Genomic DNA, 22,368 nt, shown 5'->3' on the forward strand with positions numbered 1-22,368 from the left:
GCTGGGCAGAGAGTCAGGGCGAAGGATCACCAACTTCTGAGGTCTTTTCTCAAAGGTGCAAAGTAAAGCTATGGGCTTACGTGGGATTGACAAGGATAGGTGAATAGAAAGAGAAGAGGCCATGGATACATCCTTGGGCAACAATCTCATTTAGTGTGTTCGAGAATTAGGAAAAAGAACCTTGAGCATACAGAGCATAGAAATAAAAGGAGGGTGTTTCAAAGTCTGGGAGCCATCCATGTAATAAGTGTAGGGAGATCCAGATAGACTTGAATACTGAGAAAAGCACCAGAAAGTCACTGGTGAACTTCAAGAGAGGACATTCAAGTTGGCGCTAAGGCCCAGAAGCCAGCTTTTATGGGGTTCAGGTGGCAAGGAGTGACGGCAACTCTGGCAAGGGGACAGTTGGACAGTGAAGAAACCAACTCAAGAGAAAAGAAGGAGTGTGTCTTTTTTTAAAGAATGGAAAAACTTAAGTTGGTTAACTGAGGGAAAGAATGAGCTTATTACTATTAATCAGACTATTCAGATAACTCATATATCTCATTCTCCAGCCACTTTGGCTAAATGGGTAAGATAATCTTGCTTTTTGTTGTAAGGCTTAGAGATGGAGCTGATGCTTTCCTCCACTTGAGAGAACCTCTACTTATGGGAAGACGTTCCATGTCCCTAAGATGAGGATCTGCAGGCCTCGTGACCAGGAAACAAGTATATGTTTCTTGCCATGATTTATGAAGCCATGTGTCAGTGCACTAGAGAGATGCCACCTGTGTCATGCTGCTAAGGAAGAAACTCACAAGCTTGCTTTTCCCTGGACTAGCTTGTCCGAGGGATGCACAATCTTGCTGGGGAAAGGGCTGCTGTTTTGAGTCCACAGTGTACGTAGGACACCGGGTGATGGGTCCCCACTCCAGTGATGGGCCACATTGCTCTCCTGCCACTTGGGTTGCAGGTTGCGAAGGGATGTGAAGTAGTGGGAATCCTGCCCTGTGACAGAGCAAATGAGGAAACTCCAAGCCCCCTGACAGATTCCTGCTTTAGGAAGCAAATGCCAGGTCTGTGCCTGGTGCAGTGCCTGACAAACACAGTAGGAGTCTAAAGAACAGCATTTGAAGGGATGAAGATCCATCAGTCACACAGTAATGAGGACATGATTGGCACTGTGATTTCTTCTGTTAACCTGGTAACTTTTCCCTTGAAGTGCTCTTGCATCTGTTGTTCCAGGTACTGTATTGTTTCACCCGAGACCTCTCCTGCCTTAAACACAAGTGAATCTGTTCTCCCTTCATTCTGTCCTTCTTGCTTAATGCCTGCCTTGTGTATGGTGCTGGTTGGTACCCACCTTTCTCAGTCCTTCTGAGTTCAGTAGAGGGACATAGGGAGCAGTTCAGCTTGGAGAAGGGAGGAAAGAGAAGGCAAGAAAGACCATCACAGGGAAGGAAGACAGGTCCTTGCTCTGCTTGGCTCTGGGTTAGAACTAGGGAGCTTTATGGGGTTAGATGCCAGCTCAGCCTAAAGGAAGACCTTCCTTCCCCAATTTGCAGTTGATTTTTAGTCTTTTAATAGGAAAATAATATTGCAATACAAAGCAGAAGACTGCAGGAGTACAGAAATAAAATATATATCCTCTATACTTCCCCACTTATTCCACTCCTTATAGGCTATTTCTTTGAAGTTTCTATTCATTCATTCAAAAAATACTTCCAGAGGGCCTACTGTGTGCCACACTCTGTTCTAGTTGCTGGGGACTCAGGGATGAACAGAACAGTCTAAGACCCTTGTACTCAAAGACAGACAATAAATAAGAAGACAAATATAAAAGACAATGTGATGAGTGCTAGGAAGAAAAGTGAAGCAGGCTGAGGGGCTAGAGAGCTCTGGGGGTAGTCAGGGAAGGGCTTCTGCAGGCTGTCATTTTGTGCAGAAATTTGAGTGAAGTGAGGGTGTGAACTGGCTTGTGAGACTATTTGTCTCTTCCCCTCACTCCCTTCCTCTCTCTCAGTCTTTCCTTTTTTTCTCCTAGAAGTAGGACCATACCGTACATACTATTCTGCAGCTTGGCTTTCTCAGGTCATAATATGATGTAGATGGCGTGTACAAACTTCTTTACGTGATGGTGTGTACAAACCCACCTTCGTTCTTTTTAATGCTGCACAAGTTCCATATTTACATGTATATATGTACACACACATATATGTATATGTGTATATGAATATATTTTAAAAGTGGGCTTAAACTGTAGACACTGTTTTGTTGCCACTCCAGACGCAGAGCAGAGCCCAAGAATCCCGTTTTGGGGATGATGACTACGTGATGCAGTGACATGACTTGAGAGGCAGGAAAGCAGGAAACCTGTTGGGCTATTTTTCATACTTTGTATAGGGTTTTATAAATGATAAGTGACCTCCAGCCCTTAGTCTGTTTTCCTTTCTTCGTTATTCCTATTTTATTCCTATTCTATTAGTCCTATACACTTCTGTTCTTCGCATCTGCTTTTTTCCCTGGGTCCCTTGGGGCACAGCAGAGAGGGGTGGTTCTCACTTAGGCTGTGCTTCGATTCAGCTGGCTGCACTCCAGGGCATTTTTATTTTAAGGGGATGAAGACAGTGCTTAAGGCACAGGGCATATCTGAGGCCCAGTGTGGCCCTTGCTTGGGGAGGTGGTCTGGTGTATGGGGTGGGATGGAGGTGAACGTTCCTTTCCTCAGCAGTGTCTGCTCAGAGGGTCAGCTTGGCTTCCTGTATCTGCTACCTTCCTATTTTCTTGGATTGTATTTTCCCCAGTACATTACATTCATTCATGAAGTTATCCAATCCACCAACCAATATTTGAGCTTCTCTATTCTGTCCCAGGCCTTATGCTACTCCTTAGGTAAATAAAATTGACAGTGTGTTCCTTTATGAAGCACATGAGTTAGTAGGGGAGGGGGTGAGAGGAGACAGTGACCAAAAAAAATGCAAATATATATGTAAGTATATAATTTGCTTTGTGTTTCATGCCCTGAAAGGAAAAACCAGAGGAACCTATCAAGTGTCAGGGCTAGCTTCTCTGAGGAAGGAAGAAGCTCAGAGGCTGAGGCCCAAAGAGGGGGTAGAGGCTGGCTAACCAGGCAGGGCTTGGATGAAGAGCAGTCCAAGCCTGGAGGCCTGCCCAGACCTGGGCCTGAGGTCAGACTGAGCGTGGCCCATTAGAGAGATTGAAATTGGCCAGTGAGGCTGCAGCTTGGCAAGTTGGAGGAGAGTGACAGGAGACTGGGAGGTGGTCTGGCCATAGATGTATTCTCAGTGTGGTGGGAAGCCATTAAAAGGTCTTGGGCGGTAAAGTGACACAGTCCAGTTGACATTTTGAAAAGATCACTGTGGCTGTCATGGGGGAGGTGAAGAGTAGACACAGAGAGACCAGGTGGGAGGCCACTGCAGGAGTTAAAGCGAGAAAGTGAAAGTGACTCAGATGAGGGTGATGGCAGTGAGGAGGGAGAGAATCACATTGTCTTGAGATGTAGATTCTAGTCTGAAATTATCATCAGGTGAGTTGGAAGAGTCCCTGGAAGGCATTCAGTCCAGGCAGGACAATGGTGAGGGTTTGACCAATGGGGATTTGCCCAGTCGCTGTTTTGAAAAAGAAAGGAGCAAATGGAAAATAGAAAGGAGAAATAGGCCTTCCCATGCATTGCTTTTATCCCTGGGAAAAGACCTGGGCTCTGTCCCTGGGCTGCTTTTGGAGATCTGAGCCCTCACACTTAGAGGTGGGTACCACAATCGCCCCATTTTACACATGAGGAAACTAAGACTCCAGGAGGTGGAATACCTTGCTCCAGCTGCCACAAGCCACTCGGATTCCAGAGTCGGTGTGCTTAACCACTGTGCTCTTCTGGCAAAGCCCTTGAGATGTAGGTGCAGGGGAGCAGAGTTCAGGGAGGATGGAGTTTAGTTTGTAAATTATTATTATCTTTTGTATGCATTTCAAAGACTGTACTCCTCATTCCCTTGTTTCTTCATCTTAGGTATTGGAATCCTTTGCGCTTTCTATCCCCAAAGTACTAGTATAGCAGAACTCAGGCCTGGAGGAAATAGTTTCCTCTAAATCAGAAAAGGAAAGGCTCTTAAGGGAGTGGCATGGTTTTTAGCTGGGGCTTTGACAAAGGAGATACAATTCTTGCTGTTGTTTTCTGAAGATACGAGAAGCAAATCGAATGAGCACCAAATATGGAAGCTGATTCTCTTTTCAGAGATATAGTTACAGCCAGAAGAGAGACTTCCTAACTTTGCTGAAAGACTCCCTGTGCGGGCATATATTTCTGGGTCCTGAAAATGAAGTTCAGTGTTTGTTTCTCTCTAGCAGCTCTCTAAATTTAGGCTCTATGATTCACTAAGTCGAATGAGTCTGTGTGTATGTTTGTGTGTGTGCGTGCGTGCCTGTGTAAGCGAGAGGGAGAAAAGTGCATATTGTGGTGCAAGGCAATGTATAATGCTTGGATAACTCCCTCACCTCCTTGACTGATCAAATACGTGCTTTTATAGTGTGCCCTTGGGTGTAGACTGGCCAGTGGACACATTTCTTATTTGCAAACAAGTCTCAGATGGATAGTTTTCCACTGACCATGGGTAGTTTTCAAAAACCCTGATTTTTCACTTTTTAGAAGCATCTCAGGTTAAGAAAAAACTGTCAACTTTAAGGTCACACATGGGGTGGGATTTTGATAGTAGGTGCTTTACTTGCCCACGTCTGCCTTTTCTCTGACCTAATAAAGAGTGTCCATTGCCAGGCTTTTGCCAGGCTTTGGAGCAACTGTCCTAAATGCTTCCAGGAAACTTGCACAGTGACCAGAGCAGGGCACAAAAGCCAGAGGATGTGTGGATCTCTATTTTCTTTTATCTTGCCTCTTTGTCTCGATTATTGTGTTGTACTTTTATTCTTACATTCTGAACATGGTTCAAAAGCAAACAGTTACAGTTTTAGGATTTGGGGAAGGTTGTGGTTGACGGAAACGTCTCCCATAAAAGAGGAAGGAGAAGAAAAAGGAATCCATTTAATACAAAATGACTGGAGGGGGAGAAATCACTCATACCTCATTATTGACGCGTTCCACACAATTAGTGTGATCTTGAGGGAAGAGTGTTTAAGCCACCCACAACCCTGAATATTCTCATTGGGTAGATGTAATAATAATGCATTTCACAGTGAACTCTTCCAATCCTGCGGGCAGTGATGGGAAGACCCCATCTTAGGGCTGTCAGTCCTCACTCTGTGGGAGTCCCTCTCCCTCCCTCCTTTGTGCAGGGAGAGGTTAAGCCTGGCCATTAACCCATAGGTGACCCAAATAGAACGTTCTGTCTCAGGGATCCGTTGATTGCCAGGTATGGCTTTGTGGTAATTCTAGCATTTGCAACCCAGCAATTTGAACCTTCTGTCTGCCTAAATGATGATTTTACATGGTAATGGTTGTACTAAATCCTCTTGCTTTTGCTCCATAGCCGCTGTTGTGACAAGAAAAGCTGTGGCAACCGAAATGAGACTCCCTCAGATCCAGTGATAATTGACAGGTAGGGACCGCTCTACTTTCTCTCGGTTCTTTTTCCTCATTATAATGAAACACCTGTCTTGCGTGGCTCATGGGTGAGGGTTAGGAAGGCATGTGGCCGAAATTTGCCTGTTGGTCATGACTTCAGCTGCGCCGAGCTATTGCGATTCCTGGGAAAGCCATATGGGATGTTCTTTGGAGGCCTGTTTTCTTGGATTGCTCCAGTTTTGTGTCTGATTCACGCTCCTAAAGGCATATTTTCTTCTTTCTTGCCTTTCTGTGGCTCAGTCCTCACGCTGTGCCAGGAAGCTTCAGAAATAAAATAATAATAGTTTGTGATTTATGAAATGTGGTTGGGTGCTTATAAATATTTAACTTTTATTTGAAAAATGTTTGAATCATTATCACTTTTAGCTACAGTAGTTCTGTTGGACGCAATCCATCTACATTTTAAGGTTTTATTTATGCATAAAAGCAGTTTTAAAGAGATCTGTGAACCAAGATATTCTACAGTAATTTCCCGTGTTTGATTGTAGCTCACGCTGCCTTGTAGTTGATTAATTTATCCTGCTTGTCTTAATTATTGTGTTTTTAAACAGATCCATATTACTAATCTGACATGACCAAGTAAATCACTGTAGAACAATAAATCTGTTTTAGTTGTTCGGCGCAATTTTGAGTCAGTGTGTGCACAGATTATGCAAAGTTGCATTCCAAATATTCGTTTTATATTTTAATTATTGAAATTCATTGTATGGAAACATGTATAATAAACCATTTGTTACATAGCATTACTCATTGGGAGTTAAATGGCCTGGAAGGTTTATAGATACTGTCAGTTGTCAGCTAGGACAAGAGCTAGCACCCTCCGTTAGCTGGAAGAGTCTTGCAGGTAAGACTGACTGATCCCTCATTGAGGAAATCAACAGCTGAACAAAAGTCCCTTTTGGGGTTTGGTAATAATGATTTTTGACACCTCCCCCCTGCCCCGCCCACCCATCTGTCTTTCCAATTCTTTACTTTTTGGAGGCTTGCTCTGTCATTTTTCAGTTGACTGAAAAAGTGTTTGCTTTACTGTAATTTGTGACAAAACATAGGTTGTTGATTTTGACTTATGTGATTCTTCAGGCTTAAACCCAATTTTGATTGCCAAGTAGCTTTATAAAACTTACATTTCAATCAGGTATTTTAACTAAATATCTTTCACTAATACTCACCAAAGACATATATCTTTGCTTGATAAGTGACGATTAATATCTTCGATTCAAAGTTTGAAACATCAACGGTTTAGTGTGTAATGAAGTTGTGTGCTGCCTATAGAATTAGCATAGCATGTTTATCTACAAAAGCAGACATGCCATTATGTAATTTCTTTTTTCTGCAATGGCAGATAAATCTTCAAATGAATAAGATAAAAAATAAATATAACCTTTGTTGTTTGTTTCACTTAAATACCTCTCTTCAAAATGCCATTTGTTATTTTAAGCAGATTTTACTCTTCTATCAAAAAGAAAGTGTTCTGATCAAAGGACCAGCCCAAATATTCCCCCAAACTTTGAAACTATCAACATTCGGTTCTGCCACACGGTTTCTTTTGGTTCAGATGATAAGAACCTTACTTTGCCACCCGCAATGAAAACACTTTTTTTTTTTGCTTTTGAATGGGTTAAGCTTTTAAGTTCTTCGTTTGGTTTTAAGCCGTGACTCTGATATAGAAGGTTGATATGACTGTGGTTTGAATAACATTTGATTTTGACCTGTTTCTGTGGGTTGCGATGGCATAAGAAACTTGACTCAGCAGCGCTGTAATTAGCCCGGCCCGTGTTTTTGAAACAGGATTGTGTTACCTGGATTGCATTAGTGTGGCTTCTATTGTTGCCGCCTTGCATCTGTCCCAGTAGGGTACTTAAAACCTTTTCTTGGCTGGGGTAGTTCAAACAATTTAGGCAAAATAAGTATGCACTTTATACTGTCGGTGGCTTTAGAGATATTACTCATGACATTTATCCTTTTCATTTTTTCTTTTTTGGTTTGACAAAGTAGAAAACGGTGTTAGCCAATCTTGGTCTCTTAAGAGAAGGATACTTGAAAAACGGCTGAAACCCAGGGTATCTGCATGAGTCCCAACATATGTTTATTTGCTGGCTGTTGCCACTGTCTCCCGTGAACCGTCTTTTCAAGCAGTGATGCCAGCTGATATGCACAAACCCATTTAGCTATTTTTATTTGCATCTGAGTTTTCAGAATTTATTTGTCCTTCAGTCTGCCAAAGGTTTTAAAAGCTCCAGTCCTGTCTGTGCTGATATGTGAAACTTCCATTTTTAACAACAAGCGAAGAGAATAACAACAGGAAAAGAACTTACACAGGGAAGGGCAAAATAGAAAAGATTTTTCAATTCCATAAAATTGCTGCAAAGGAAAAAAAAATGATGACAACCGTGTTTGAATTTCATACTTTCCAATTTGATTCTATATTACCGATTGCATAATATCTGTGTTACGTGCTTAGGGTTTGATTTGCTTTCAGATTTATGGATGCGAATCCCTGCATATTTTGTAAAAATAGGTTATGGGGCCTGCATTCAGTAGCAATAGTAACTGTTTTTACAAGATGCATACAATGTGCAATTATAGAGCTGAGGGTACAGGCAATCCTTGTGTTAGGATTTAGCATAGGTTTAACACGCAGTCACCTTTTGGGCACCAATAATTTTTAGTTCCCTTTGCTTGTCCTTCGGATTTTGGAAGAACAGTGCTATTTTTATCAGTCAAAAGACTTTTAGCAGTGGTTATTCAGGAAAACTATTTATAGGATTGATAGAAGAGGCTTTCTGGTCATACGGCAATGGTACAGGGTAAGCTATTTCTGTGTTAAATTTTGGCTGTATTTTTTGCTGCCGGTGATTTGGGGACATCAGGTCGGCATACTCTATCAAAAAAGTGAAATTAACAAAATCAGCATTTATATACTGTGATTTAGAAAATGTGTTTCTACTTTCTTCTTTTATATTAGCGTGCGACAAAGTAAGAAAAATATGACCCCAGCTCTTTTTACGATTGTGACAATTTGTCAAGTCACTTCAAACGAGTTTGGAGGAAAATTTCTGTAAATGTACAAAGTGGGCATGTGGAGTTGACTGCCAGGTTGTTTTTCTGCCTAATGCCAAATGGCTTGATTGAGAATTATAAAAATCCAGGCTGTGCCCAATGATCTAGATATCTGGGCTGTGTAGACATGGGAAAAGTCAAATGTGTTATGTTTAATACCTGATGACCAGGAACTAATAACAGCAAATTTCATTATCGTTGAGGTAAAGGGCTATGTGTGGTAATTATTGTTAAAGTAAAAAGCAAAAAATGACTTGCAGTTATTGGATTAAGGTGGAGATTGATTTAACATATTCGCGTAGCAACTCATATTTGAATTTAAAAGGTTTGCAATAAAATTCGTGTTTAGAAATTGAATAAATTGTAGTTTTATTAAAACATTGGATATCCTTGTGTCCTAACCTTTTTCATAGGAGTTATCTTAGTTCAATAAATAAAACCTCATTAGGCTATTCCCATTTCAACGAGTTTATTAAATTTTGCAGGAGTAATTAGCATAAGCTGGGCTAATTTTTCTGGAAGACTAATGAGGGAGGTTCTTAATTAGGTTTACTTTGTAAGAATCAGAAAAGATGATAATGACAAAAGTCACATAGGGTAGTCTGAATTGGGAACCCAGTTTTTCTGAATTCATAAAAAAACTTCCATTTTCTATGTGGAAACTTATTTATAAATGCTTGAACTGAATATATTAAGTGTGCAGACTGTTACTCCTTATCTAGTTAGTTAGGATTACTGTGCATTCTAGATTTGCTTCACAAAACTCTTTATTTTCCTTTGAGCAATGACATGGATGAATACAGATGGTCTTAACAAAAACATTTCTTTCTCCCAAGTATGCTATAGGATTCCTTTCACATAGAGCCCTAAAGTTTCCGGCCAGATTTGTACACTTACTTCCAGTAGGACAGGATAGGGGATGGCTCAATACTTGTTTGTTTGTTTGTTTGTTTGTTTCAATTTAAGATCAGTGTGATTGATGAAATAGTTGGATCACTAAATAAAGGGAGAAAATAAGAGCCCAATTCTTCATTTCTTTGTGCTGTGGATCATGAGAATTGACAAGTGGACTGTTTTCTTTTAATAGATAGAAATAATAAAGGATGAAATTCCTCCTCAAATTATCTTCTCCTGTCTTGTGTGAATTTAGACATAGTCCTTTCGGGATATAATGTGGCCTGAGTAACTGGAGAGTTTTGGGTCCCTCACGGCCAATATTAAAAACATGGATTTTTAAAGCCTGCCAACTAATATCCTTGTAAAGATTTTGGGTTTGCTTAGTGCAGCTTTAACAGATTTGTCTTTCTTTTCCATTTATAGGAATCTCTGTATCTACATTTGAGATGTAAGCCCTGACATGCAACATTTAAAAAAAAATACATGAGTTTTGTAACATGAAGAATTTAGCCTGTTCGGAATTAGCTCTTTAGGCCACACTTACCCAAGGGTCTCCTAAAAAGAAAAAAAGAAGTGTATATTTGTCTTTTTCTAGGATTTTCTAAAGATCTTTCACAACTCAATCACTTTCACCTAGGTGACACTAAATGTGTTTTCTTTACGATTGTTGTCTGAAATAGAATGTTCAGGAGTGAAAATATTGGAATGGCCATTTTACCTGTTGAATTACGTCAGAGTTGTTCAGAGAAACAATTTTATTTAAGATCCATTCTTCATCTAAGAGGTTTAAATGCTGTAATAGGACTTTTCAGAAAAGCGCAGTGTTGTCTTACCATCAAGCTAAGTTCTCGATTAAATCGATCCTGATGTGTTTATGTAACATATATATTCATTTGTATAATAGGAAAACAATAGTAAAACTTCAGAATTAGAATATAATTGAGGTTTATTTTTAAACATTGAGCAGGGTGGGCTATATTCTAATTCCTATATCTACAATCCTAAAATGGTGAAGGCATCAGGTTCCCTCGACAGTAAATGATTTCCCTGTCCTTTATAATCAAACTTAAATCTAAAAATTCACTAAAAGTTTTTCCTTTATTTTCTGTAAAAAAAGTCCTCAACTAACATGAACATAAACATCCTTTTATTAAAGTTGCAGATGAGGCTTTTAGTCAGAGTTTCATGGCTTTATTTCATTGACCTTTCAACTCATTATTTTGGTCTTCATCAGTTTTTAGAAGGACCAACCACTAAACATAATCACTCTGCAAGGTGCACAGACAGCTATCTAGGGCTCAAGGAACCAGAGGTATCAATGCATTTCTCAGATTTCTGATATGACTTTTATATTGCCTGATTTCCTAACTTTGAATGCTCCATTAAAATAAAAGGAGGAGGAATTCACCCTTTAAAATTGCCGCAGGCAGGATAATTGCTGTCCTCTTGGTTGGTTTGAGAGGTTTGTGTTTTTCCAAAAGTGGAAAGGCAGCGCTGACCCAGCGCTGAGCGTGAATTTATGGTTGTTTATTAATCCTACCGTATTTAAACATTTGTTTTCTCAGTGGGAATTCATATGTGATTATTAGCGATGAGACTTATGTGAGAGACTATCATTCTAAATTTTATCACATATCAGATAATACCGTTCTGAATATGAGATGAGCCTGTATACTTGTGTGCAGTTTGCTACCGTGATAAGAAAATAATGAATACAAAAAAAAAAGAACATAACGAATACAATCAGCTAATAGCAGTCTATATTCCATTTGCTATCAGCTGTTCCCAAATACACAACCAGAATACATTCAAATGGATTGCAAATATGCTGACAATATATCATAATGCAGAGTACTTTTACATGGTATAATACTACTGCAGACACCGTATAATGAACAACAGTGGTTTTCCTGTAAAGGAAATAATGGCAGCAACTTCCAAGAAATGTATTTAACGGAGCTTCAGAGAATCAGCAGCGCATATGTGTAACTGGCCTGGGTGTCAAGCCCATGGTGTGGGTTTTAAATCCCATGTCATCATAACTTTGTTTTTGTAACAGTTCTGGAAAAATACAGAAAAGCAGTACAAACTCCTCTGTGTGTCATCTAACAACTTTGCACAGTTTGTGATGAGAATATATCATTATATTAAATATGCTTTCACTTTTCTAAAATAAATTGCTTAGAATGGGGGAAAAAACCCAAATCCCTCCCCAAATGCAACTCTCCATTGATAAATTTTACTTGTTTTTCCTTAGTGCAGGCACCTGACCAAACTCTTTAATAAAAATTGACCAGATTTTAAAAACTCTGTTTAGAGGCCCATGCATATAAAGAGATGGCATTTTGGTCTTTTTAATTTGCATCAGGTATTATCTGAAATAGACCATTAATTTTTCCTTCTCTCTCCTCCCACCATCTCATCCCTCCCTTTACAAACCGTGTAATTGTATACCATCCTGGACAATATAAAAGTGACCTAAATACTCCAATTGCAATCAGTGAAATATGGTGAACAGTACAGGTTTGTCTTTGGTTGCTTGCTGCCTTTAAAGGTGTGTGTAGATGGAGATAAATCTCCCTCGCAAACTCTTTCTCCAGTTACAAGCTTTTGTCCAGAGGTAAATGAAGGTTTTAACGTTACAGTACTTATTGTAATAGAATTTTAATTGCCTTAACCCTGCTAATGTGTGAAGCTGAGTGTGTGTGTGTGTTTTTGTGTGTGCGTGTATTTTTCATGAGGAGGGGAATCAAGCCAAAAAGAAACCCTGCATATTTTTCATGGGGGGAGAGGGGGTCACATATGGTAAATGATGCAAACTTAATGAAACTGGTTCTGGGGAAGAGAATGCCATTGGTGTTTCGTCCATGTAATGTATATTCCACTTTCAGTGGGAACAGAGTGATCCTCAGTGTGCTTTGGGGATTTTTATTTTTGAAGGTGAAGTGCTTGGTTCCAGGTCCAAACTTGCCTCCAAACCCTACTTGGAAAGATGTAACTAGACAAGCTGGCAAATTATATAGCTTGATCCCACACAATAACCTCTAAAATGGCACTCGGTAACTATACCATCCTGCTAACTGTTTGAGGCACAATAGTTTTGTAATATAATATAAAGTAATAGTGTTAGCCAACACATCTTTAATAAGATATTGTTCGTGCCTTTGCCATATGCTACAGAGCAGCCTCTCACTCGGTGGGCCTTTTGATTCCTCTCAATAAGATTATTTCAAATACTCTAATCCTGAATCATTGACATGAATACAAAAGCCTAGTGACATCTAATAGATGCCTCTTAGCTTTGCTTTTCCTCTTGTTCCTTTCCTTTTTCTTCTCTTTTTACCTGACAAAAAGCTTATAGACACTTGGGCTCTGTCTCTCAGTAGCAGCATGGGGGGGGCTCCTCATGAGATATAAAGGAGGAAAAAGGACTGACAGAGGCCTGATAAGCTACAGAGTGAAGGGCCATAGATTAAAAGTAAATGCCAGTAAATCCTACCCTGTACACTTAACTTGTCCTTTTATTGTTTTCTTTAACACTTTTCATGCCAGGAGAGGGAAAAAAGAGAAAATAATAATCACATTGCACGTGTCCATTTTTAATCTGGACACGGTCACTATACGTATCGTATAGTGTTTTGGCAAGATTCTCAAATTTTGGTTCATGTCAGTGTTATGGTGGTTTAAAAAAATGCCCCTTTAATCAATATCAGGACTCCCTCAAGAACTTTTTTTTTTTGCTCATTTGCTGCTTGATTGACCCAATATTGATACTACCTATGTCTGGTGGGTCAGTGGGTGAGTAGGTCAGAAGAGCCCTTCTGTCGGGTATGAACACTGATGACGTGGCATTTCCAGGTTGAAGTAACTTTTTCTTTTCTTTTTATTTCTTTTTATTTTATTCATTTATTTAATTTTTGGCTGCATTGGGCCTTCGCTGCTGCACGCGGGTTTTCTCTAGTTGGTGAGAGCAGGGGCTACTCTTTGTTGCGGTGTGCGGGCTTCTCATTGCGGTGGCTTCTCTTGTTGCGGAGCACGGGCTCTAGGCACGCAGGCTCAGTAGTTGTGGCTCGCGGGCTCTAGAACGCAGGCTCAGTAGTTGCGGCGCACGGGCTTAGTTGCTTCATGGCATGTGGGATCTTCCCGGACCAGGGCTCGACCCTGTGTCCCCTGCATTGGCAGGCGGATGCTTAACCACTGCGCCACCAGGAAAGCCCTTTCTTTTCTTTTTTAACCAATGAATTGGAAATGATCAAAGTGAAAGATCAGGATATCTTGTTCCATGATGGTAGCTGATGCTTTTTTGTGTGACCTTGCTCCCTGCTGTGCCCCAAGCGTTGCCTGCGCTGGACGGTGCCTTCTACACAGGCTGGAGGTGAGACTGAGGCAGCAGAGTGCAGGCAGAAAACTTGGCTAATGGTCAGAGGTTGTTTGCCCTCCACCTTCCTAAAGCAACCATGATTTGACTAAAGCTTTTTCTTTTTTTTTTTTCTGTCGAAAGGTCAGACTATCATGCTATTTGCAATTTATTTATCATTGTTCAATAGAACAATAACTTCCCCCTATTTTGAATATGCTTTCCATTCTTTAGTATTCTGATCTGTTAGTAGTATCTTAAGGCATCATTTCTGATAGTCTTGGATGCACTATTCGTTGAAGTCCCCTCACAAAAGGAAAAGGTAGTTTGAAGAACCCTGGACCTGTGTCAGGTTTGGTTCCTCTCACATGTACACACACACACACACACACACACACACACACACACACACACACACACACACACACTTGTTACAAAGACAAAAACAAAGATGAAAAATGAGATGTCTCTTTTTTATTTATTAGGAAGTTCTTTAGAAAAGAAAGTTGGTTAAGAGATATCTTTGAAGCTATTACAATGTTGAAAACTTGGTTTTGTTACACGGTCTTTTTTTCTTAAAGCCAGATTCTAATCTCAGGTGTATGGCGTACATCTCAGAATATCTTTCAAAAAATTGAGTACTTCTTTCTGTGGCTATAGGAGTGGGAATGTCCTCTTCTGGCCATCCGGCATGTTTTCTTGAAGACCAGCATCTGAATCCTGGCCTATGAGCACCTTAAAACAAAAGAAACAAAATGCCTGACCATTGTGAATTTAATAGTAATTTACATCTGAGTGGAACTTGCAAAGTTATTGGTGGCCTTTAAGGTGTAGTATTTCAGAGAGTTCTCTTCACACAAATGTTAGGGCACAAATTAACTCCATTTTACACATATGTAAACTGAGGCACACAGCTGAAGGAACTTTATTAGTGACAAAGCAAGTGATTAGAAAATCGGTGTCCTAGCTCTCAGCCTGATCTTTTTCCTTTTCAATTGCACAGCTGAAATAAAATACTGTTTTCAGTATTTCATGTAACCTCATTTATTTTTCTTGGAATCCACATTTCATCCTTTCCATGAATTAATCTAAACCTTTTTACCTAAACAGTTTTCTAGTATATCTGGCACTTAACTTCTGGGATTAAAAATAATAGTAATAATATAACATAAATTGTTGTACTCATTGCTAGAGCAATATTTGAGTTCTTGTGTCCTCATTTAATTTGATGAGTAAACCATTGTGTGTTTCACTAGGGGAGAAAACAGGCACTAATCCAAAGAGAAAACTGGGAAAAGGCAGAGTATAATGGAAAAGGCCTAGAATTTGGAGTCCATTGGCAGAAAATCAAATTCCTCCACCATTAATTCCCAATACCTGAGCCTCATGGGGTTCAATTTTTTTCATCTTTGAAATGGGAAAGTCATCTCAATTTTGAAGAATTGTGTGGGTTAAAATACCTAGCACAGAGTTCGGCATATATTAGGTGCTTGAAATCAGGCAGCTCTTGCAATCTGAATATAATATATTCCATGTGGATTGTTATTCTTAATGTGATGATTGCCATGGTACTTTCTAATAAGCAAAATTACCTTACTGAAGTTTATCGTGGTGACTCAGTCCTTTTGGTGAGGAGTTACTCATTTTTTTTTTCTTTCCACAAATACTAATTTAGCGTCTACTATATGCCATGCACTGTCTTCAGGGTTGGGGATAAAACAGTGAATAAGACACACATGGTTCCTGCCCTCGTGGAGCTTTTAGTGCCTCAGAGTTGAAAAAAAGAAAATTGGAATAGTAAGTGTAGAAAAGAATATATTGATTTTTTTAAATAATGGAGGATTTATTTTTATTTTTTAAATAATGGAGAATTTTTATTTTTTAAATAATGGAGAATGTTATTTCAGATAGATAGAGATTATTATTTTTTAAATAATGGAGAATTTTTATTTTTTAAATAATGGAGAATGTTATTTCAGATAGATAGAGATCATGGTGCAGAGGAAAAATATCCCTGGGTTCAAAGTTGCCTGTTAGCTCTTACTCAGTGGTATTGAACTTGGGCAAACTCCGTGGTTTTATTGCACTCCTCTGAGGCAGTCTACACTTTGGTTAAGACCACAGGCTGTGGAGTCAGACTGCCTGGGATCAAATCAGACTGCTCTGCCAGTGATAACTTCGGGCTGCGGTCAGATCGCCTCACTTCTTTAAGCACCAGTTTCTTCATCTGTAAGACCAGGATAGGAGTAGTAGTTCCTACTTTATAGGGTTGTGGTGAGGAATAAGTAGATAATGCATGGAGAGCACTTAGCACAATGCCTGTCACATAAATCACATTCAATAGAAGGTGGCTGTTATTTTTTTAAAAAAGGGCTGGAATGAAAAGATCTCTAAGATGCTTTCCAGCTATGAAATTCTGATTTGAGTTCCCTCTGGTATTGCTGAGGCTGATAAACTCTTTAGGAGGTAGACTGTAAACCCCAGCGGGCAGTGGTTTGCGTGTATTGGTTGCTGCTGTATCCCAAGCACTGAGCACATTTGCCTCACTGCTGTGTAGCAGGTGCTTAGAGTATATTTTTGTGAAATGAAAGAATGGAACTAGAAATGGAGTTGTTGAATCTGGTGGTCTCATCTCTCTGCCTAAAGACAGGCTTGTTATAACTACACAATAAAGTGAAAAGGCACTGCCATTAAAGAATGATGAGAAACAGAAAATGTAAGATAAAATATTAAATTTGTTACATTTAAAAAAGTTAATCTTCACACGATTACCATGCAAATCCTCTCATTGCCTGTTTAACTGACCAAGTAAATCACAGAGCAGACAAGTGAAAAACCCTGCTGTTGACATTCGCACAAAGCACATTTTCAAGAATATATTCTGTTAACTAGTATGTCTGTTACACATGATAATGTGAATTTAACACACACGCGCGCATGCACACACACACACAGTATCCTTTGCAAGCAAGCAGATTTCAGAGAGTTTGGGGGGAAAGCTTTATTTTTGTATAGCAACTTGGTAATCTCCCATTATTATATCAAATGTGAAATCAGTGTTAGGTAACATATGTTTCAGCAGTGCCTTTGTTTTATATGACGTTAGAAGACTTAAGAGTTCACTGTTCTTTCTTTCAGGCAGGTATAATATTGATGTGCTACTCTGGTGATTGAAGGGTTAATGAATGTCCCCCCTCCCTCCAACGGCCCCCCCCCGTCCCCCCCCTCAATCCCATCATGTGCCTGGTTGACTCTGAAAGAAGGGGCTTGAAGTTGCCCACAGGGCATCCCTTTTCCCAGCCTTCTCCAAGGCCACCTGGGCAGATGGGAGCTTGCCTCCTGTCCTTAGGACACAAAATCCAATCAGGCGCTGTGTCTGCTGGTCTCCCTGACCTGTGTGTGAGCTGGGAAGAGGGGGAAGAAGCAGAGGCCATTCACTGTTTGATAGGCTGCATCTTTGTGGCTTTGGGGGCTCCTGCGCATTCTTGAGGAAGGAAGTTCTCCCTTATTTTCAAGATAAGGTGTCATTCATGAGAGCAATGTGCTGAACTAATCAGGTTAATTGGGAGGCCCCGGATTGTCCTTATTGAGCCCCTCTCTTCTTCCTGTTAAAGGCAGATAGTGCAGACAGATAGATTACACATATTTTAGTTTTCCCCAAGCCCATGAAATCTGTAGGCGTTCGGGGAACGTAGCTTCAGTCGAGTGTCATTCAGGCTATCAGACTGTCGGAGCATGGGTTCTTATAGAGCAGCACAGTATTAAAACAAAACACAAAAAATAAGCTCTTCAAAGGTCTGATCTCTTTTTTGTTTTCTCTTAATGTTGAAATAATGTCAGTGTTTCAGATCAGCCGGAATGACTATTTGTTCTAGAATCCAGATGGATTCCTCCCCGACTATTTTATTTAAGATTGAAACTTAAAAAAAAAAATCTCATCGTGATATGCCATCATTGACAAGGAGTTTCTCCGGCTGTGTTTCGATTCTTCGGCGTCCAAGCCGGACACTGGGGGCTGTGGCCCTGACTAATGGCATCTCAGCCTCCCCTTGGAGCTGCAGCATGGAGAGAAAAGAGAGCTGCTTCCACCGGATTCCGTGAAGGGCGGGGATCCCTCCTCCTCCTTCCCCACTCCAGATGATTTGTCATAGTTTAATTTTAAACACTGTCATTGACTATTCTTTCTTTCAGTCCCACCTTTTTCCTCCTTTTTTTTTTTTTCTTGGAAGTTCCAGGAATGACTTTAATTATCTCCACAATCAAATTCTCATTGCTGCCCCTGTGAAAGTGTGTAGTCATAGATGGCAGGGATTATTTTCTTTAGCACTTGGGGATAGAGAAACCGGTTGTTTCAAAATGAGAACCAGCTGCTTCCACAGAGCCCTATTTAATGGGGAGCCACTTTGTACACAAACCTTCACTCAGGTCGGTCATTACGCCAAGCCCCAAATCAGCAGTGTTTGGTGTATCACCCTTTATTAAATGTCGACCGAGGAGTGATTTAGCCAATAAGATAATAATAATAATAATTTTTAAAAAAACACACCCCATGTCTTTAATTTGCTTCTGCCGAACGAACACTTGGATTTAGAAGGAGCACATCTCAAACTTCCTCCTATGGTAATTATACTGTATACTAGTTTACCACTTCTCATAGATGGCGTGTGTGTGCGTGCGTGCGTGTGTGTGCGTGCGTGCGTGTGTGTGTGTAACTTTAACCCTCTCTAAATCTAGAAAATAAAATTAAGCTCCTCTTTCAACATAATCTTTCATTTGACAAGCACAGTAGATAGATGAAAGGTAGATAGCCAAGTTGTGGGTCCCATTAATAGAACCAATTGGAGGGCAGAGATAACCACTATTATCAAACATCTTTTATGCCATCCTGTAAAATAACGATGAGGGTGATATACCATTATATATTTTGCTGTCTTTCTAGCTTGTAGAAATTGGTTTGTTGTCATACCATGTTAATCTCTAGCAGCACCAGATTCGATTTGAAATAAGGAAAGTACTTTCACAGTTAACTGTACAAAATACTTTTGAAGCATACAAAGAAGGGAAAAAAAAGCATAAAAGACACGTAAAACCACAGTAGATATTCACTTATGGGAATGATTTGTTTTTGAACCTGGGTTGCATTTTTATAAGATAACCTAATTTTGGGGCTGCAACATTTATTAGATCAGGGTTTGAATGATTAAAAAAAAAAGAGCAGCTTCATAAAGATTTTTAAAAATCTAGTTTAACCAAATTTTGTCTTACAAAAGTGAGAGATTACTTTGCATTATTAATAAAAATATATGGCTACTTAAAAAATTATAACATGCTTTTAAAAATTTTTACATTGACATTAACACAATAAAATAATGTGAAAAAAGGACAAAAATTTAGAAATTTATTCTCACAGGGAGTTTGATCTGTAAGCTGAACACTGATATATATGCTTTTACTTGTTTTATTTTTAGGATTTCCATATTGAAACATAGTTTGTGGAAAATCTTACCTAATGATTTTTTAATTTCTTTGTTTACCAACTACTTTGATTATGTAATATCCCCTTAGTTCAAACTGTAATTCTATTGTATATTTCCTCTATCTGTATTTTTTAAAAATTCTGTGGGTTTTTTAATATAAAAAACAAATAACTGTTATATTTCCAGTCACTCAAATTTGAACTGAATTTTACTTCCTGTTTCAAAGGTCAGGGCAGGCTGACCTCAACAGCAGTGTGGAGGCTGCTGAATTATTCATATCATTGACTTTGTGTCAGCTTCCACATTTGTGGAGAGGGATGTTTTATTCATTTATCTCATTTAGGGTTCTTCTCTGCACCTGTTTCTACCATTAAGTACCCTGTAATTTGCATTTGATGCTAATTTAGTTTCATATCAGCCTGGTCCCCCCTTGTTAATTTAATTTTCTAAGACCCTTTTCATTACAGTAGAACTGTTTTCCTCTTTAAAGCAAACATCTATACAAGTAATTGTATAAACTGCCTTTTAAATAATATCTTTTAGAAGATTCCATCGTTTAATTCCTTAATTCCTATAATTAGCCATGGTTTGATTAATGTTTCAAAGGGTTAAATTAAAATGCAGAATTACTCAAATGCATGCTTGAATAATTTCTTATATACAGTAGTGTTAGTGTTTCGGTACTCTTCCTGATCATTCTCAGAACAGTACGTCTTAACAGCAGTAATTTTCTTTATTTAGAGTTCTGTTTAGTTTACAAATAGTAGTTTCTTTCAGATCACGGTGTTCTCAACATTTCTTGTGAGGTGTTAGTTTTTTCTTTCATCAAATTGCTGATAGACAGTGGCTTAAAAATGTTCCTGCAACATTAATAATGACATAACCCAGATAATCAGGGTGGAATTAGCTCTGATTCCTTGACATGTCATGGAAGTCTGGTATACTGAATTTCAGGAAACTGTGTTACATTTCATGTCTGTTTCTCCTTTTCCCAAGTCTTTTTATTTCTGTCTGCTGCTCAGAGTAGATTGCCTGGGAATGTCTCAGTTTCCCAGACAGGGTAGTTTTAGCAGCTTTTGTTTGTATCTACAAGTACCCACTGGGCTTCATTTGCCACCTAGATATTGTAGAAATTAGACGTAAGTTGTTTGAGGGGGGCTGACTGAAATGGCGACTACTGTGGTCAGAGTGGCCATGTTCTTTGCGTGTCCATTGGGGATTTGGAGGTCATATAAGCCAGGTATGCAGCCCGGCCAGTCTGGGAAGAAGAAACTTTACCTCAGTCCTTTCCCTGTAACTGTTTGTAAGATCCTTGACGCAAACATGGCAGTATTCCTTATATTTGTAAGGTCCTTGACACAAACATGGCAGTATTCCTTGACACAAACATGGCAGTATTCCTTATAGAGGTGGGAATTTAAAACGGGGTATGAACTACGAAATCAAATTCTAAGGTACACGGAAATGGCAGAGAAGGAAAATTTGTGACAGGGGCTGAATGTTACTAAGAAATTAGCCCAAGCTCTGCAGTGGCCCTTCACAAATCCACTGGGTTGGATTAGTTTTATCTCTTGCTGGTATTCTCCGGGGATGCCAAATGGTGTAGATGCTTTGGGTTCCAGGAGGATTTCAGGTCTATTGAAACTGGAGTTTGAAGGTGGCTTCTCTTGTTCTCTCAGTTATAAATGATTCTGGGGACTCCCACAAACAACTTTGTAATTTGTGGAAAAGTGAAAAGAAATCTCTGTTTTCTAGTAGATAGCTTCACCTGTCTGGTTTCAAGAAGGACTGTGGGTAGACTGTTTCCCAAGGGTCCCCTTCAGTTGGGGACATGTCGGGTATGCACCATCACTATGAATTTTTTGCATCCTATGGTGTATTAAGCTTGCTTTATGTTCTGCTGATGGGCCTAAAATAACGTGAGAATTTCCAGCAATGAAATGCAGGATCTTTATTCATTAGCAAACATGTAGTTACTGACTCCCTCCCCTTTCCCCTGCCCCATTTAGATATCCTTTGTAGTTTGGGCAAGTCTGTGAGCTCCACCAGAAATGTCTCCTTGAGGTTTGATTAAACAGCCGGGTTTAAAAACAATAAGGAATATTTGCAGAGCTCTTAAGATGGCAGGCAAGGTTTTCCCACCCAACTCTGGCTGATGCTGGGAATTCTACTGTTAGAGCCTCATCCTTTTAGCTAAGAGCTTTTGATCTTTACTAAGACATATATAACTTTGGGAAGGCTAACACTTTAATTCTATCACTCATTTACCTCTCTGAGGGAATGAAAGAAAAATTTTACATGGGTTTGGCTGTTTTCAGTTTACGTTCCTACTCTTTGGCCTACATCATTTTCGTTCCCATGGCAACCCTGTGAGATAAGCAGGGGGTTTTGTACCCATTTCCTGGAGATGGAGAATGAATAGTTTAGCTTCATCAAGCTAATCAATAAGCTACCCAGGTCTCAAGGGCAGGTCTTCTGAGGAATCCAGGTTGTTGTAGGAAGAGACGAGGTTTCTATCTGAGCTGAATGAACTCTCAGAGATTACAGTCCAGTCCCTTCATTTTACAGATGAGAAAGCTGGGGGCAAGAGAAGCTCAGTAACGTTGCCCAGAGATCTAATTAGCCTCAGAGCCAGGACCTTAAGCCAAGTCCCTGGCTCTGATTCCAGTGGCTTTTCTGCTACTACCCTGGGCCATCTGGGTCCTGCTCTGCTCTCCATTTTACCTTGTGGGAGATCAGCCTCAGGGAAGTGTATAAGTTGTATTTTCTGGATTTGGGTCCAAGGAAACCTGTGAGCTCGGTATCTCCAACAAGGCCCAGCATGGCGCACCACACATACAAGGAGCACGTGTTAAATTGTTTCTAAGAAATTATAACAGTCATGGGGAGGAGGAAGCACAGAATATCCCATCATATTATATTATTTATTTTTAAAAAACTCACATATTTCATTCATTTGCAACTGTGCTTGTTCACGCTATGTCATAACACTATGCAAAAATAGGATT

General features: G+C 39.7%; 1 protein-coding gene across 2 annotated transcripts in view; it reads left to right on the plus strand.

The window, feature by feature from the left end:
• The window catches only part of EBF1 (EBF transcription factor 1), a 398,056-nt gene that overhangs the window by 24,435 nt on the left and 351,253 nt on the right, over positions 1-22,368 (plus strand). For both annotated transcript variants that reach the window (XM_060008445.1, XM_060008444.1), the window contains one exon: positions 5,475-5,543. In XM_060008445.1, the coding sequence (XP_059864428.1) occupies positions 5,475-5,543 (69 nt within the window). The remainder of the gene's footprint in view (positions 1-5,474; positions 5,544-22,368) is intronic.

This window comes from Delphinus delphis, chromosome 3, assembly GCF_949987515.2.
Source record: "Delphinus delphis chromosome 3, mDelDel1.2, whole genome shotgun sequence".
NCBI classification, from domain to species: Eukaryota; Metazoa; Chordata; class Mammalia; order Artiodactyla; family Delphinidae; genus Delphinus; species Delphinus delphis.